This window comes from Vombatus ursinus, unplaced genomic scaffold (assembly GCF_900497805.2).
Source record: "Vombatus ursinus unplaced genomic scaffold, bare-nosed wombat genome assembly UNPS02014798.1, whole genome shotgun sequence".
In the NCBI taxonomy this organism is placed as follows: domain Eukaryota; kingdom Metazoa; phylum Chordata; class Mammalia; order Diprotodontia; family Vombatidae; genus Vombatus; species Vombatus ursinus.
The window spans coordinates 36,661,917-36,681,260 of record NW_020954576.1 but is presented as its reverse complement, the minus strand read 5'-3'; the positions used below and the strand labels follow the sequence as shown (position 1 = coordinate 36,681,260).

The following is a 19,344-nucleotide window of genomic DNA, read 5'->3' as shown; positions in this document are numbered from 1 at the left end:
AAAGATATTGTTTAGACCACAAGAAATTATCTTAATTTGGAGAAGTGGGAAGCAGATGAGGCAAAGATGTATGTATGTATGTATGTATGTATGTATGTATATATGTATGTATGCATGTATGTATGTATGATCCCCCACAATAATCTCAAAGCATTTCATAAAGAAGTGAAGATTAAAATGTCATTTTTAGCTTTATATCAGGAAATTATAATCCAGTCTTTATCAGTAGATATGATTCTTAGTTTAAGCCTTCACATTATTTACTACCATGTTGTCCACAATTCTAGTAGTTGAATAATAGAGCATGATCTCAGTTAAGTATCAGAATGCTAAGGAAATAAAGTGTTTTTATTATTCAGTTTTCTGCTTAGTTCAGGTTCACCTTAAAACCCTTTTTGTTTGAACTCATTTTTAATCTCCCCCATCCTTTAACAATTACAGCATAGCAAACAGGATTGAATCTTTTATAACTGAAAATGTATTCTAGAGCCTCCCAGTCACAATTCCTTGTAACAATGATTAATAAACAACATTGTCGATATAGAAAGCACAGAAAATTAGACTAGCTGTCAGAACTACCTTTTTTTTTTTTTTTTGGCTAGGCAATGGGGTTAAGTGACTTGTCCAGGGTCACACAGCTAGTAAGTATCAAGTGTCTGAAGCTGGATTTGAACTGAAGTCCTCCTGACTTCAGGGCTGGTGCTCTATCCACTGTGCCACCTAGTTGCCCCCCCCCCCTTCTTAAGTAATTCCAGGACATAAAGATTTTCTATTTAGTTTACTAAACTGCTGATACAGGCTTTTCTTAAGATTTAGGTCTTCAAAAATTATACAATAGAAAAAGTTTGATTTTAGAACGTATTTTGGTTAATCATGGTTGATATTATAGCTTTATGATCATTTTACAGTCTTGGAATTTTTTAAAGTTTGCATAGTTCTTAGGGAGTTTGAGTGTCCAGATATGTAATCTGTTATGGAAAAAAAAGAAAAGAAAGAGAGAGTGGTGTAAAGGAAAGAACTCTGTCCTGAGAATTCGAAACTCTCTGTTAAAGATCCAACCTTCCCACTGAAATATAGTATCTTCTGTAAAGTCATAATCTTGGCCTATCTGTGGCTTTTACTTGCCTGTGTGATGTGGTAGCAACATTATTAAAGGTAGTTCTTCAATTTTAATAGACACTGATTGGAAGTCATTGTGTTTCTGACACAATCACATATGTTGCTGGGTAAACTGTGGCATATAAACTCTGAGAAGGTTAGGTTCTCTGTTGGGGAAGGGTAAAAGGAGGAGAAAATATTACTTAAAAGGTAATATATACACTTGGACTATTAGACGTATTTATAATGGAATAATAAATGTAATGGATAGAGAAGCAGCCTGGAAACCAGGAAGAACTAGGTTCATGTCTTGCCTCTGACCCATCCTGAGTTGTGTGACTCTGGGCAATTCACTTATCCTCTCAGTGTACTAAGCAACTCTTTAAGAGTATAAATGCCAGAGAAGTTTCCTGTGTGCTTTGGCAGAGAATTTCCTCACAGAGATTTCCCAGTATCAATTAAAAAAAAACTGTAAGAACCATGCCAACTTTTAAAAAATCCAAGTTCTCAAATGATTATAAAGCTACATTACAACTACAGTTAACCAGACCCTATCCAATAAAATCACAGGTCAAATTCCTATGTATTTGAAATGCTTAATCAGTGGATTTTATGATTTTGGGGAAAATGCCTTTTCTCCCCCATTGCTAAAGATTATTGCAAATTAAAATAAATTTCAACTTGTTCTAACTTACTTCTTTGGCCATATTTCCATTTTCATTTTATAATTTTATAGGACCTTTTGGAGAGAGAGACGATCAACAAGTGTTTATCCAAAAAGTCGTTCCTATCACAAACAAACTCTTTGTAAGACTGTCATCTACTGGAAAAAGGTAACTTTCTGAAGTAAGAGATCGGATATCCAGGAACGGTCTTTATCCTTTGAGACATCCAATACAATTAAATAACAAATTAACATTTTTTTTATGTAATGTTCACTTCTCATTTTATCTCTTTCTCTACTTCTCAGTATATCTCTTTCACCCTCAATCTGGAGAGCCATCTCTTATTTAAAAAAAATAGAAAAGAAAGAGGAAATAAAAGGTAGTTTAGCAAAATTAACCAGTACATAAGGTGAGTGTGCTAGTAAGTGCAGTGTCCCATATAGTTTTCTAACTATGCAAAGAATGAATGAAGGTGTATCCTCACCTTTCTTTTTCATGGTCAAGCATGGTTGTAATTACACAACATTCAGCTTTAGTTTTTTGTTGTTGTTGTGCTATTCTTTTACATCTTTGTAGTCATTGAGTGTATTGTTTTCCTAATTCTCTTTATTTTACTCTATCTCATTTTATGTAGGTTCCCATCCTTTTCTGTAGTCATAATATTCATTGTTTCTCATAGTAATGTTATATTTAGGTACTTCAGTGTGTTAGCCATTCCATAGTCGATGGGAACCCACTTTTTTCCATTTCTTTGTTACTACAAAAAAAATATTGCTATACATATGTTATAAGAGAAGAACTCTTCTAGGTATATCTTACCTCTGGATGTTTATGTCTATCAGTGGGCCATATTTGGATCAAGGAGAAATTAATGACATTACTTTTTTTTTCCTGTAATTCTGAATAGCTTCCAAATGTTTGGACCAATTCACAGTTTTACAGAGAATATATTTGTAGTCCCCTCTACAGCCATTCCAGAATTTACTATTCCCATTTTTTTTTGTCTTTGCCAATTTTCTGGGTTTGAGATAAAATATCAGTTGTTTTAATTTGCATTTTTCTTATGAGTGATTTGAAACAATCTTTCCATATGGTCGGTAATGGCTTTACATTATTCTTTTGAGAACTCTTTGTTAATTTTCTTTAGTGATACTCTGTTAAGGTTTTACATATTTAGGCTGATTATTTTATCTCTTGAATAGCTGGCATTTAACAGAAATAAATGATAACAAAAGCTTTACATTTTCATCTTTTTTATCTTTTGTGAAAGCCTCTGTCCTTTGTTTCATCACAGATATGTTGGTGAAATGTACTGCATTTAGTTTGTCCTGATTTTTGTTTTATCCTGTGACCTTAAAAAATACACACACGCGAGCTTATTGTGGCAAGGCTTATAAGATGTTTACCCAAATATAATTTCTGCCAGACTTTTCCGATTTTCCCAGCAGTTCTTGTCTAATAGGGAGTTCTTCTGCAGGTAATTTGTGTTCTTGAATATATCCAACACTGTATTTTTTTTAGTTTTGTTGTTTCTCATTTTTGATTGATCCAGTAATTTTTGATGGTTAAATAATGTAAAATAATTTGATGTCTGATCCCTTTCTTTCCCACTCTTTTGCATTATTCTCCTTGAGAGTAGAATTTTTGTTCGTCTTATAATAAATGTTATTTTTGTCTAGCATTATGAAAGTATCTCCTTGTTAGTTTGAATGGTCTGGCATTATATCTGTAAATTAATTTGGGTAGTATTTTGATTTTTATTACATTGGTGATGCCCAGCCATGAGCATTGCACATTACTCCCACTCCATACACTCTGTGATCCAGCCAGATTGACTCCCTTGCTTGTTTACAGCATGACAAACATCAATTCTCCCTTCTCCATGCTTTGCCCTGGCACTCTCTCATGTGAGAAATGCATATCTTCTTCACCCTCATCTCTTGAAATGCCTGATTTTCTTCAAGATTCAATTCAAGTCCTGCCTTCTGTAAGGAGGTAACCTCCTCCATTATCATTCTTTTAAGTGTGCCTTGGTATAGTGATTCCCAGATATTTTATGCATTTTATAGTTCTTTTGAATAAGACTTCCATTTTTAATATTCTTTTTTTGTATTTTTGTATTGAGTGGCTACTGTATATCAGGCATTGTAACTGGGGCTGGAGATAAAAAGACATTAGGAAAACATTCACTGCCCACAAGGAGTTTATATTCTAATAGGAAGAAAGTAAAGCACATGCAAATATATAACATTGTAGTGACCATTTGAGCTATACCCTTCCCCCTTTCCAACTTACATTTACAAGTAGGTTTCCCCTTATTGGAGGATAACCATTCTAGGCATTCTGTGGTCCTCTGTTTTAAAACTGTTTCCCAGGAAAGGTAAACATGTCAGTGATGTTTACCTTTCATTGGATAACCAGAGGAAACTGTTGGCTTTTATTTACTAGAGTAGTGTAATAAGAGGATTTATGTTAGAGCGTTCCCCAAACGACCTAGGATGTATATTCCTACCAACCTGTACACCATCAATAGAATACAAACAAGAAGGATAACACATCTTTAGTTTTATAGGATCTTTGATGTCTTTTCATGATATTTTCACTCTGTTCCTCTATGAATTAGGCATATAGTTCTGTCGTTTAGCTATTGTCTTTGTTGTTGCAGCTTCTGTCCCAGCTAAAGTCATCAACTAGGTTTTTGTTTGTTTGTTATTTTTTAGAAAGAAATCAGATGTTTACCTTAAAACCAGCAGAGACTACTGCTGTAGTGCTTCTTGGGTTCCATTTCCTCATTTTTAAACTCCCACTGAAACTGGGCCAAGTTAATTATCTGTGTCAGTCCTCAGTCGTGGTCCCTAACTCTTTCTTTTGTGAGTGGACAACTCAAAATCTCATGTCTTTCACACAAGACAACTTGTGGGTGAGGGGAGAGGAGAAGGTAATCATAGAGAGGTGAATTAGGAAAGAACTTTAAAATGAGATAGTGATTAGAGTTGTATCTTGAAGGAAACCAGGGATTTCAAGATGTTGAGGTGAGGAAGTTATGCATTCCAGGCATGAGAGAGTACCAATAAAAATCATAGAGATAGGGTGTGGCATGTTGGAAACAGTGAAGGGAACCAGTTTAGATGGATCATAGAATGCATGGAGGGGGAGAATGTGCAGTAAGGCAGGAACCAGAGATAGGACAAGGTTGTGAAGAGGTTAAATGCCATAAAGAGAAGTGAATGGCACAGTGGAAAAATCCCTGAACCTAGTCATAGGACCTGAGTTAAAATCCTGCCTCTATTTACTGCCTCAATGGTCAATCAGTCACTTAACCTTAGTTTCCTCATCTATAAAAATGAGAGTATTGGACTAGATGATTTATAAGGTCTCTTCAGGTCTGGATCTTTGATCCGATTATCTAATAAGTTTATATTTGATTGTAGAGTTAATAGGGAACTACTAGAATTTGAGTTAAGGTGGGTGATATTGCCAAATCTGAGACCTAGGAAAATTAGTTTGACAGGTGTGTAGAAGGTGGGTTGGGGTAGGGAGAGATGAATCATGGAGAACCAATGAAGAGACTAGTGCAGTAGTAAGAGTGAGAGGTAATGAGAACCTGAACCAGAGCAGAATATAAAAACTATTAATTATCTCAATTTTTTTGTTGTTGTTGATTCTAAGTATCATGTCATCGTGACATTTCTATCTCTGCTTTGTCTTTAATTTATTTCTCTTCTTACTATCATTTGCAATTCTACAACTATGTCAAATAACAGTATAGAAATGAAGCTTCCTTGTTTTACTCTTATTCTTCAGAAAAACTTCTAGTGTTTGCCTATTGCATTTAATATTAGCTTTTGGTTTTAGATATATAACTTTTTATCATATTAAATGACCTATGCCTATGGTTTATAGGTATTTTATTTTAGCATAAATAAGTGTTGTACTTTTCCAAAGGCTTTTTTTAATCTATTGATATAATTGCATGATTTTGAATTATTTTTTAGTTTTAACATAATTATGACAGTTGTTTTTTCTAGAGTGGAACCATCCTCACAATATTAGCATAACCAGTTTGATCATAGTGAGATTAAAAAAAATATATCGCTATAGTCTTTTGGCAAGGATTCTGTTTAAAATTTTGAATCAGTATTCATTAGTGATATTGTTAAATAGTTGTCTTCCTTTGCTTTATCCTTCCCTAGTTTTGGTTTTAGGACTCCATTTCTTTCGAAAAGAATTCGAAAGAGTGTTTTCCCTCTCAGGTTTTTGAGAATAATTTGTGTAATACCAACTCCAAATCCAACTGAATTTTTTTTTTTGGTGGTTCCTTTGTAGCTAATTAAGTTTAATCTCTTATCATTGGGTCATTTATGATATCTATTTTTTGTTCCATTAATTATTTTATATTTTTCTAAAATCTATTCTCAAGTTTTGCTGTTGTATTTTCTAACCGATCTCCTTTTATCTTACTGAGTTTTTTTAAACTTCCTGAATTTTTAGGCAGCATATTTTATTAATCCTCTCTTTCCATTTTGTTATATGTTCTAAGTGGTATAAATGTTGCATCATCATTATTACTAATATTAATAATTACATATTAATTTTAATGATTTTTTGTCCTACCCATTTATTTTTAGGTTATTATTATTAAATATCCATTTATGTCTACCTTTGCTCATGTTCACTTTATCATCATTTTATTGTGTTATGGTCTCCAAAGGATTCATTTAATTTTCTTTGCATTTATTTGTAATTTCTCTATGACACACATGATCTTCCCCCCCTCCCCAAAGGCCCTACATAATGCTGAAAAATATGTATGTTCTTTAATGTTCCCATTCACAAAATATGTTGCTAGTCTTCCAGTTTTACAGTCTCCAGTAGTTTGTTCAGTTCTGTATTGTTTATCTATCTGTTAGATTTGTATAGCTCTAAGAGAGGAACGGTAACAATTTCTACTCTAAAGGTGTTATGATATTCATATTTTGGTAATTCATTTAGCTATTCTTTTATGAAATTAGATGCTGTGCCATTTCAGTAAGTCAACAAGCATTTTAAGTGCCTACTATGTGATAGACATTGTAGTAAGTACTGGAAATACAGAGAAAGTTAAAATATAATCCCCACTTTCAAGGAGCTTAAAGTCTAATGGAGGAAAGAATAATTTGGTTTATTTGTTTAGTGTTTATTGTTTTGTTGTCTCTGCTTTCTTTAACCATGATACAGCTTTCCTATTTATCTCTTTCCTATTTATCTGTTTATCCTATTCCTATTGACATTGTGATTTATCTGATAACATGATTGCTATTCTAGTTTTTTTTTAATTCACTACATCACTTGCTCCCTGTCATGTCTTACCAAAACCCAACCTTTAATTGCTCCCATCATTATCCTATATAGCTACTATTTGCATGCTGCTGAACAGAACTGGAGAAGAATTACAAAATTGTGTTGATTGGGTTCACTAAGATTTATGTTACATAATATTCACTGTGTTCTCACCAGAGCAAGGCAAATTTTCATACAACTCCTTAATAGATTTGCTATCCTACACATCGTAGTGGTTTTTTCAAATCTTGTCTCTCTTCAAGCCTCTGACAGAACTTCACACCGTCCTCCCAGTTGAGGACTTCCTTCTTTTGAACTTGCTTATGTTCAGGATACTACCATCCTCCCAGTCACAAGGCTCTCAACCTTAGTGGCATCCTCAACTTATTTTTTTAATCCCCTTTCTCTTTTATTTTTTCCCTTTTTAAAAACATTTTTCTTTTTAAATTCTGAGTTTCATATTCTCTTCCTTTTTCAGTAGTCTATCTTGTTTCTGACCACTGCCTCCCCCTTAGAATCTCCCCTGTCTATATCTCTTATCCCCAACTGAGTATGTTTATATAGTCTTCCCTCTTTGAACCAATTCTGAATGAGAGTGAGGTTCAAACATTTCCTGTCACCCTCCTATTTTCCTCGCCACAATAAAAGCTCCTCCTTGCATGCCTCCTTTATGTGAGAAAATTTGCCCCATTCTACCTCTCCCTTAGTGCATTGCATCCCTCTTTCTTACTCCTACATTCTTTTTTTGGAGATCACCCCAATATAATTAACTCACATTCATGCCTTCTGTCTATGCAGACTCTTTCTAACTGCCCTAATAATGGTAAAATTCTTAGGAGTTACATGTATCATCTTCCTATATAAGAATGTAAACAGTTTAACTTCATTGAGTCTTTTATGATTGCTCTTTCATGTTTACCTTTTTATGCTTCTCTTAGGTCTTGTGTTTGAATGTCAGATTTCCTATTTAGCTCTCATCTTTTCATCAGGAATGCTTGAAAGTCCTGTATTTCATTAAATATCCTTTTCTTCCCCCCCTCCTTCTCTGACGGATTATACTCAGTTTTGCTGGGTGGCTTATTCTTGGATGTAATCTTTTGCCTGGAATATCATATTCCAAGTCCTCCATTCCTTTAACTTATAAGCTGCTAAATCTTACGTGATCCTGATTGTGGCTCCATGATATTTGAATTGTTTCTTTCTGGCTGCTTGCAGTGTTTTCTCCTTGACCTGGGAGCCCTGGAATTTGGCTATAATATTCTTGGGAGGTTTTGTTTTGGGATCTCTTTCAGAAAGCAGTCAGTGGATTCTTTCAGTTTTTATTTTAACCCTCTCACTCTATGATATCAGGGCAGCTTTTTTTTTTTTAATAATTTCTTGAAATATGATGTCTAGGCTCTTTCAAAGTCTGCTATTTTTTTCCAATGAGATTTCACATTTTCCTCCTTTTTTCCCATTCTTTTGACTTTATTTTTTCTGGATGTCTCATGGAATCATTAGCTTTCACCTACCCAGTTCAGAATTATTTTTTCATTAAATTTTTGTGGGTCTTTTACCAGTAAGCCAATTCTGTTTTTTAAGGTATTACTTTTCTTGAGTATTTTTTGTGCCTCATTTATCAAGCTGTCAATTCTCTTTTCATAATTTTCTTGTACCACTCATTTTTTTTCCCCAATTTTTCCTCTACCATTTTTATCTATCATTAACTCTTCCAGGAATTCTTGTTAGTCTTGGGTTCAATTAGTATTTTTTTTTTAAGGTTTTGCTAGTAACTGTTTTTCACGTTGTTTTCTAACTTCATACCTTGGTCTTCCCTGCCACGGTAGTAGTTTTTTGCTCATTTTTCCAGCCTATTTCTTGACTTTGAACTTTACATTAAAGATGGCTTCTGCTTATGTTGGGGTGGGAAACAATGTACTAAGCTACAGGCTTTTTCATGCTGCTGTGTTTTCAGAGCTGGTTCTGGGGGTCTGCAAGTTTTTCCAAGCTGATGTGATCTGAGGAGATGTGTGGTCACTGTATTTCAGATCTTGACTCTGATTTTACCCGAGGAAGAGCCCCTGGTCCCTTTCTCTTTCCTCATTCAGTTACGGAGTTAAAGCCTTCCACAGTTTTATAAGGGCAATTTGTGCCTAAAAAGTTCCTCTGTAGGGTGATCAAAAATGTGATTAAAATGAATTTTGATAGGATATATTTTTATTCATTCCAGAATCTCAAAATCAGTACCCATTTAACCCATAATCAATACACAATTTAATTGAATGATTAATGCAAAAAAACCCCAAACAAACCCAAAAGAACCCTAGAAGACAAAAGAAATGAATGAAAATAATGCAGATTATATCACTTCCACAAGAACAAATTTGACCTGTATAAAGATGAGACAGAGGAAGTAAGGGAGGTTGAGAGGAGAGTCACTTTAACACTATGTTTTAGGGAGGGATGATGCACAAGATTATCAGTATTATATATTGGCAAATCACTAATATTTTGAGAGAACATAATGATTGTGTACCAACCATTCAGCTGGGAAGATCACTACATGTTGGCACATTTGTAATAGTTAGCTGCTTGAGATGTGCGAAATGCAAATTCATTCTCATAAATTCAAAGAAATCTTTCTTGCGTGCTTGTAATCAGAATAGCTATTTCTTGGAATGTGACTATTGTTAAATATTTTTTATCTATTTCCCTCAACTTTTTGAATCTTAGTAATTTTCTTTTGCACCACCCAGTTCCAAAATAGTTTTCTTTTAATTTGTCCTCATTATTTCTCTTCCTTTTCAGACTTTACTGATTTTTATTTTCTGATCTGTGGGCAATGCCTTTTTTTTTTCTCTTTAATTCTCTCTGTCACTCATGGGGTTAATGCTTTTACCGGATTTCAGTACTATTGCCTTTGTAACTCTTGCCTTGTCCTTTTTCTAAGGCATCTCAATCTTAGGAATAACTGTTACAGTATCAGACGGAAACAGTCTCATGTGGTAGAGGTTACTCTTTGTCCCAAATTGCAAAAGGCCCCTTCCATGATTATTCTTCCCATGGTAATGCCTTCTCATTGCCGACTGTCATTTTCTATGCCCTTTCCTCCTCCATTCTGGGTGCATGCTGCCTCCCAGGAACTCATGCAATGTAGTTTGACATTCTGAAACAACTGATTCTATTTTAATGAAACCTGAAAGAAAAATTCAGCTCCTTTAATGAAGCAGATTTTTGTAAATATGAAAATCTTTTATTTCCTCTAATATGCCAAAATTTTTCCTTCTCTCTGTCCCACCCATGTAATTCATTTAGCTTTCAAACCAGTAGCTGCAAATAAGACTATTAATAGTCCTTTAGAAAATAATGATTTTGGTATTAAAACTATTAGCTCTTACTGCAGTTTTCAATAGAAATTCACTGATTTCCTTATCTTTAATCTGTAGTCTAGTTAATCTTGTAATGAATAAAACTCCATTAGATAATCAATCTTTCTTATGTCAAAGTTCTTAAAAGGCAATCATAAGCAACTATTAAAGGGATTAATCAAGAGTGTACAGTTTCCTAGAATGTAAGTTTATCTTTTGACAGCTTGTCTTTTTTTTCTTTTTTTAACAAAATAGTATTAAGAGCTTAAAATGTAGTTGGAGGACAAATTGTTATCCCGATAAATATAAATCTTTGTGATTTAATATTTTGTGCTTTTTCAGTGAAGTTGCCAAATGTTCATTAAAAATTGGTGTTATATTAGAACATATTCTAACAAAGCAGCAATTCAAATCCCTATTCAACTCTAATTTGTTTCTCTTCTCTATTCCCTTTTTGTAAATACAAATGACAGTACTATGCCATAATCAACCAGTCCTTCTGTATGATAACACAATTAAGTTACAAAATTTACATTTGTGTTACTTTGGGAATATCTGTGTTCATGAAATTAACAAGTGGGGGTGTGTATGTAATCCTTTGGAGAAATTAGTGCAAAGAGAAAAAGAGCTATCATGAAACAAGTTTGATATTAGATCAGAATAATCAAGAGTGAGTTTGCAAGGGTTTTGTAAAAAAGAAAAATAACTACAGATAGACATAAAATGACTTTGGTACAATAGAATAAAAGGGCAGCCAAGTGGCACAGTTGAGTGGATGGAGTGCCAGACCAAGACTGATCTTCCTGAGTTCAAATCTGGCCTCAGACACTTACTAGCTGTATGACCCTAGTCAAAGTCACTTAATCCTGTTTGCCTCAGTTTCCTCATCTGTGAAGTGAGCTGTAGAAGAAAATGGCAAATCACTCTAGTATCTTTGCCAAGAAAACTCCAAATGGGTGCCACAGAGAGTCAGAAACGATTGTACAACAACAGTAGAATGAACCTAGATCATGGAATTACAAATAGTGAAAAGATGAAATCTGTTGGTTACACTACACTTTCCATATTCTGTATAGTCATTTTAAAAGCTACAAAAAGCAATATAACTAAACTCCATGACCTATTAGAATACAAGCTCCTTGTGAAAAAATACTTTTTCTTTCTGTGTCCTCACCTTGTATGTAGTAGGTGTTTAATAGAAGCACATAGTTGGAAGAGACTTGAGAAACTGACAGCTTCAACGTGTACCTGAACAAAAATCCTTTCTACAGTGTATCAATCATTTACACAGAAGTTTAGCAAAGAGGAAACCCATTACCTCCTTCAGGCAACTCATGTAGTTTTTAGAAAGCTTCAATTGTTAGGATATTATTCCTCAAAGTCATTTTTTTGTTTGTGTGTGTGTTTGTTTGTTTTTCGAGGCAATTGGGGTTAAGTGACTTGCCCAGGGTCACACAGCTAGTAAGTGTTATGTGTCTGAGGCCAGATTTGAACTCAGGTTCTCCTGAATCCAGGGCCGTTGCTCTATTCACTGCACCACCTAACTGCCCTAGGATATTATTCCTTAAACGCAGTCACAATCTGACTCTCCGAGTTGTCTACCCACTGCTTCTACTTCTGTCCTTAGGGATTATTGTAGGACAAGTCTAATTATGCTTCACCGTAACAGACAGCTGTTGTGCCTCTCCCCAGTCTTCTCTTTGTCAGGGTAAACATCACCACTTAAATTTTTAAAAATTGTTTTCCTTTATAATGCTTTTTTCCCTTCTGATTCTGCTAACTTCATTTTATATCAGTTCATACAACCTTGGTTTCTCTGAAACATCATCTTTGCCAGTCTGACGTGTGTAAGAGCGAATCTCAGAATTTTAATTTGCAATTCACTAAATTATTAGTGATTTGGAGCATTTTTCAATGTTGCTCTTGATTGCTTGTATTTCTTCCATTGAGAACTGCATATTTATATTCTGACCATTTCTCACCTGAAGAATGACTCTTATGTTTACATATTTGAATCTATTCCTTATACAGCAAAGCCTTTTTATCAGAGAAGCTGTCTACAAATATATCCCCCATTTAACTGTTAATTATTTTCCTTCTAAATTTAATTGCATTGATATATAGTAAAAATTGTCCATTTTATCTTCTATGATCTTTTCTATTCCTTGTCCTGGTATGAACTCTTCCCCTCTCCATAGCTATGAAAGGTATTCTCTTCCTTACTCTTATTTATTTATGATGTAACTTTTTATGTCTAGGTCACAGAACTTACTGTCATATATAATGTGGAATCTCATGATAACCCTAATTACTACCAAGTGCTTTCTAGTTTTCCCAGCAATTTTTGGAGAATAATGAGTCTTAGTAGTTAGTCTTTTTTTTTTTTGACCCTATGCTGCTATATTTGTTGCTATGTGCTGTGTACCTACTTTGTTCCATTGATTGCAATTTTTTAAACTAGTTTAATGCTTGCTATTTTATGGCATTTTTTGATATCTTATACTTCTAGCCCCTTCCCACTTTTTTTCATTGTTTCCTTTGAAAATTTTTTTTTCCTTCTTCAAATGAATTTTGTTATTTTTTATAGCTCTCCATAACAATCCTTTAGTTGTTTGATTGACATGACATTGACTAAATTAATCAGTTTAGTGATATCATTTTTATCATATTGGCATGTCCCAACTATGGGAAGTTAATTGTGGCATAATCCATTTATGGTATTCTCTATTTTATTAGATAGTATCTTATTTAGTATTTTTGTACCTATATTGGCAAAAATTATCTGTAGTTTTATTTTTAGTGTAATTTTTATCTGATTTAAAAATCACTTCTACATTTGCATCCCAAAATATATTGGGCAATCTTCCATCTTTATGTATCCTTTGTAATTAGTTTTTTTGTTCTTAGAAAATTTAAGAGAATTATTCTGTGATTTCATTTGGGCCAGGTGTATTGCTTTTCTTTCTTTCTGCAGGGTAATTCTTTGACTTATTTTTTTAACTATTTTTATGATTAAATGATGAGTTTTTCAAACATAGGAACTGTATCTCATGTTACTTTTGTACCCTACCCCCCATAGTCACAAGTAAAATGGTAGGTATGCAAGAGGCACATTATAAATACTTGATGTTTGGTTGTTTGAACTTGTTCATGTCCCTCACCTTTGTGACGTTTTTGTTGTTGGAAGGAGTTTGATGACATAGCATGGCTAAATTAATGTGAAATTCTTCGGTTTAGGAACACTTGGAGAACCAAATTGTGCCATGTTAAAAGAAAAAAAATTTGAGATCCTTATCCAGTGACTACAAAATGAGGGAGATGTGTCAATCTGAAAAAAGATCTGGGAGTATCAGTGATGAAAAGAAGGAAACTTGATGAAAAGTGATGAAAAGAAGAGCTTACTAAATTCCCTCAAGTTTCTGCCCTGAAGGATCTCATACTCTAATGGAGGAAGACAACACAAAAAAAGAAGTGAAAAGTGGGCGGGAAATAGTTTTGAAGTCTGAAAGCTAGGAACAAGTTTGGGAGGGGAATTCTGAAGGCTGGCCTGTGCTCCTACACAAAATGGAGACTTCAGGAAGAAGTCACCAATGTGGGAAGGCAGACGTTACAGAAGGATGTTCCAGGATGAGACAAGGCGGCTTTGAACTCCGAGGGTGAAGACTAGGGCCTGTGGTTTACTGTAGATTACAACAGTGAGTCCACAGAGGAATAGGGCAATCAAGTTAATGTTGCTCTTAGGCTGTGTTAAAGAGTTCAGAATACTGATCCTCACACAAGATACTCCATCTCCTGACTGTATTTTTATTGGCTGTTACGCAAGCCTGGAAATCTCTCCTCCTTCGCTTCAAGTTCCAACTAAAACTTCACCCTTTAAAAAATATCTTTTCCTATTCCCCTTAAAGCTAGTCCTTTCCCTCTGTCGATTGTTGTTGTTTATTGTTTTCAGTTGTGTCCAACTCTGCGAGCCCATTTGGGGTTTTCTTGGCAAAGATATTAGAGTGCTTTGCCATTTCTTTCTCCAGCTCATTTTACAGATGAGGAACTGAGGCAAAGAGGGTTAAGTGATTTGCCCAGGGTCACACAGCTAGCAAGTATCTGAGAATACTCAAGAAGATGAGTCTTCTTGACTCCAGACCTGGCACTCTATCCATTGTGCCACCTAGTTGCCCATCTGTTGATTATCTTCAATTTATTCTATATATGTTGTTTGCATGTTGTCTTCCTCATTAGAGTATGAGCTTCTTGAGAGCGAGGGCTGTCTTTTGCCTTTCTGTGTATCCCAAGTACTTAGCATGGTGCCAAGTGTTTTATAAATTAGTGTAATTAATCATTAAATCAGGAATTCATGATCAGACACTGCCCTGGAGATAATAAAACAAAAATGAAACAGTCCTTGCTCTGAAGGAGCTTGCAATATAATGGGGGAGACAGTATGTATACATATTGGTATTGCAAAACAGACAAATCAGATACAAGATAACCTCAGAGAGAAGGCAGTACCAACTGGGAGGGACCTGTTAATACCTTGTTCAGTAAGTGGCACCTGAACAGAATCTTGAAGGAAACCAGGAATTTCAGTGATTCCAGAAAACAAATGAGGAAGAAGTATATTCCAGGCATGAAGGATACCCAGTGGAAAAGGGGTTGACCTATGTGGGGAGTAATATCTAATGAAGCAGAAAAGATAGGATGGGAAGAACTTTAAATGCAAAAAAGTTTATAGTGATTTGCGGTCAATAGGGAACTATTAGGAGTATACTGAGTTAGTGTCAGACCTGTGCTTTAGGAAAAAATCATTTTGGTAGCTTTGTAGAAGGTAGAAGGTAGATTGGTTTGGGGAGAGGCTTGAGTGATAGACTACTTAGGAGGATATTACAGTAGTTGAGATGAAAGGTGATGAATGCTTCAGTTAAGATACTGGCTTTGTGAGTAGAAAAAAGGTAAAATTTGGTAGCTGATATGGTCCTGCCATGTTACTACCTCTATTCAAAACTCCAGTGGCTCCCTGTTGCCTCTCAGATCAAACACAAAATCCATTTGTGGTAAAATTCAGAGCCCACCCCTTCATAACCTACCCCTCCTACTTTTCTAGTCTTCTTATACCTTTCTCCCTGCCACATATTCTCTGATCCATTGACACTGGCCTCCTGGCTGTTCCACAAACAAGACGTTCCATCCTTCAGCTCCAAGAATTTATTCTAGCTTATTCCTTGTGCCTGGAATGCTCTCCCACTTCAACTTTGCCTTCTGATGTATTAAGTCCCAACTGAAATTCCACCCTCTACAGGATGCCTTTCCCAACCCCTCTTAATTCTAGTGATAGTTTTTATAGTTCTTGTATTCCCTTTACATTTTTGCTTTTTTTTTCTTTTTAGAGTGTCAGTTGCAGTGGTATTGCAATGTGAATTTCTGCTTCATAATGTGTTTTGGAGTAAAATATGACACCCTGAAAATTACAGTTATATATAATATTTTTTCAGAATATGTGAGATCCAAGCTGTTGATTGCACCACAATTTCATCATTTACTGTGAGAGAGTGTGAAGGATCCAGTAGGATGGGCTCAAGGCCACGACGTTATTTATTCACTGGACATGCAAATGGCAGCATTCAAATGTGGGATTTAACTACTGCCATGGATATAGTTAATAAAAGTGAAGATAAGGGTAGGTTGCTATATGGAAACTGTTCACTCGTATGAGGTACTAACCAAAGGATTACTAACGAATTATTGTTTCCCTCAGATGTAGGGGGTCCGACTGAAGAGGAGCTGCTTAAATTACTGGATCAGTGTGACCTGAGCACATCAAGATGCGCTACTCCTAATATCAGCCCAGCGGCTTCTGTAGTTCAGCATAGTCGCCTGCGTGAATCAGGTTCTAGGTAGGTCATGTGTATGAAACATGCAAATTAAATGCTGTTTAGACAAAGGGATCTGAATGTTGATTTTTCATATCTTTTCTAGGAAATAGCATAAGCATATTTTTAAAGGTATTCAGACTTCATGATTTTCTTAATTTAGTATGTACTTTTTAGAGACAACTAAATTTTCCCATCCAGCTTTTCTTGTAAATTGTTACCCAGTTTAATAGCATATTTTTACAAAGTCATTCTCTTAAAACATTCCTGCCATAGAAGTTTGGGGAAAAAAACAAAAATTTGTCAACGTTTAGGAGTGTTGGGAGTAAGAATAAGGGATTCATCTTATTTTTATTTTCTTCCTGAATTGTCCCAGTGAAACATTTATTAATGGAAAGTAAAATCTGGCTTGCATTTTCTCTTGAGCTGTATTTCCCATTTATAAAGTGATAATAGTTTTCATTAAGTCTTTTAAGCTACATAATGAAAAAATCCAGAAATTTGGGGAAAAAACGTGTTCATTCATCAGACCAATGGAGAGTACTGCACAAAGCACTGGGGGGAAATTCAAACTATAGGTAAGACATGGTACTCATTCTCAAGTACTTTCCCATCTAATAGATGTGAGCTCAGTTTTATGATGGCTTCAAAGAGTTTTCTTCCCAAATATTTCACATCTTTGAAATAGATTGGCTTGACCATGAATGACACTATACATGTTTAATTGGTGATAAATATATGTGCCTAAAGTCATAGAAATAGTCTTGAAATGTACAGGGGTTTTTTGCTTTAAATCTATTTCAGCCTTCAACTTCAGCATCATGAAACCATCCATGAAGCAGCTACTTATGGGTCAGTGAGACCTTATAGAGAAAGTCCTTTGTTAGCAAGGGCAAGGAGGACTGAGAGCTTTCACAGTTACAAAGACTTCCAAAATTTTAATTTGAACCGAAACTCAGTGGAAAAAGTCCCTGAAAATAATCTCTGCCCAGTACAGGGAGAAATGAAGTGGGCAGCGGGGGAGTGCAATATCTCTGAAAAAAAGTCTCCTGGAACAGAAGCAAAAACTTCAAGAGAATTGGATGGTGGAATTGAAGCTCAGAAAGTAGGTGAAAGTTGGGCAGAAACCAAGAAAAGAGGATGTGAGGATGAAATTGAAAGCAAAGTAGAGATGAAGAAGAAAGGTGGGTTTGAAGGGGGAGGGTTCCTTGGAAGAAAGAAAGTTCCTCACCTGGCATCATCACCAAGTACTTCAGATGGAGGGACTGACTCACCTGGTACAGCATCACCATCACCTACAAAGACCACCCCATCTCCACGGCATAAGAAAAGTGATTCTTCTGGTCAGGATTATAGCTTATGAGAAAACACTAGCCAGTATGAACAATTATGTGATTGAATATTGATGAAAGTTAATTTAACTGGATTTCAATGTTGTTAATTTTTACACTAAAACTTTACAACTTACAATGGGTTTCATTTCAGTATCTTTTTAAGAGAAGGGATTAACTGGAGCAAGGTGGTTGTTAGCCATGTTTTTCATATTGCTTAGTAACTCTTTGGATTTAACAACACAATAAACAGGGACATTTGAAAAGCTCGAGTCCAATTTTATGTATGTCATTGTGCAGAAACAAAATTCAATATTTAAGAGAACAGTGGCTTGCTAAGATAAGGAGTGGAAGTCGGCAGACCTTGATCTTCTAGTCATTTTACCATTAATTTGTATTGAAATTTTGGGCATGTCACAGTTTTTTGGTGACCCTTGTTTCCTAATCTGTCTAGTGTCTGAAAAGTACTTTGAGATCCTTACTTGAAAGGTGCTATGTATGTGAAAAAATATTACAGTGATATTCTAATTATTAAACACTTGTGATGTCAAATAATACAGCCCAGCATGTGGAACTTCTTTTAAAGGGATATTTGTGTCTTGGTGGTGGGAGGACCTTAAGTTGGACCTTTATTTGTACTACAAATAATGAACACTCAAAGTCCACCTAAAAGCTCTTTAGAGCTGTGTTTATGATTTACAGTAATTTGGAGTTACTTTTAGTCATTGTTTTGTTTCAGGTTTGATGAAACATGAAAACTAACTCAAGGGAACCTTTTTGTACTCATGTGGGAAAGTTCTACTTATTTTTTCTGTCTTGTTTATAAACTCACCATGGTTATTTTCTCCCCAAATCTAATAAAGCTAAGAGACTTTTACCTTAGTTATTTTATTAGTTTATGACACTGTGATTCTGAATATTGAGTTAATGCTTTTAGTTGCTGAAAAAAAAATATTATTTTGCATATATTTGTTGTCATGTTAAAAAGTACAAAGAAGGATAATTTATAGTGATTTCTTCATTTTCCTTAACATGATTTCAGGTATTTACAAATATGGCAACTGTAAATTTAAAAGATTTTAAGCATTTGTTTCAGGATGCTATGCTTATTAAAATTCCAATATAGTTGATATGTGAAGTACAAATAAATTCTTTGAAGGTTACCATGTTGTTGGTGTTTTCTCATGAAGTTTGAATATCAAGTTAAATAAAAGTTAAATAAATGTACAGCCATCTCTTAGTTAAGAGCTCATGTTTCTTGTCCATTGCCTTTACTGCTTTTCTTCTTCCTATCTTGAACTTTCTCCTAGCACATCGGACATACTGAGGAGAAAGGAATGAGGTAAGCATAATTATATTTTCATACTATAAATTCAGTTATAATGTTGAAATTATTAATGGATGTACCAAGCATTAGTCTAAATGCCTAAGACAGAAAAGCAGACAGCTCTTTTCCCTAAGGAGTTTAGGTTCAATTGGTGGGGGTGGGGGTAAAATAGGCTGTGGTTGCCCAAGAAGGAACAATTTAGGGGAAGCTAGGTGGCGCAGTGAATACTGCACTACCCAGCACCACAGCAGTATTTTGTGCAGCAGTCTACTAAACCTAAGGGAAGGGGACCAGCATTCAACTAAAGCAAGTTCTGTCCCACCAGAAATCATGTAGAGCAGAAAACTGAGCTGTTTACTGTAAATTGCCCAGTAGGGAAAGAGGTTAAGGTGCTTT

At 35.0% G+C, this 19,344-nt stretch overlaps 1 protein-coding gene across 1 annotated transcript in view; it reads left to right on the top strand.

Moving 5' to 3' along the window:
* The window catches only part of KCTD3 (potassium channel tetramerization domain containing 3), a 71,481-nt gene extending 52,668 nt beyond the window's left edge, over positions 1-18,813 (top strand). Inside the window, exons 15-18 of the mRNA XM_027871887.1 lie at positions 1,835-1,931; positions 15,913-16,097; positions 16,176-16,314; positions 17,095-18,813. Of these exons, the coding sequence (XP_027727688.1) occupies positions 1,835-1,931; positions 15,913-16,097; positions 16,176-16,314; positions 17,095-17,653 (980 nt within the window). The 3' untranslated portion in view covers positions 17,654-18,813. The remainder of the gene's footprint in view (positions 1-1,834; positions 1,932-15,912; positions 16,098-16,175; positions 16,315-17,094) is intronic.
* The last annotated feature ends 531 nt before the right edge of the window (positions 18,814-19,344 follow it).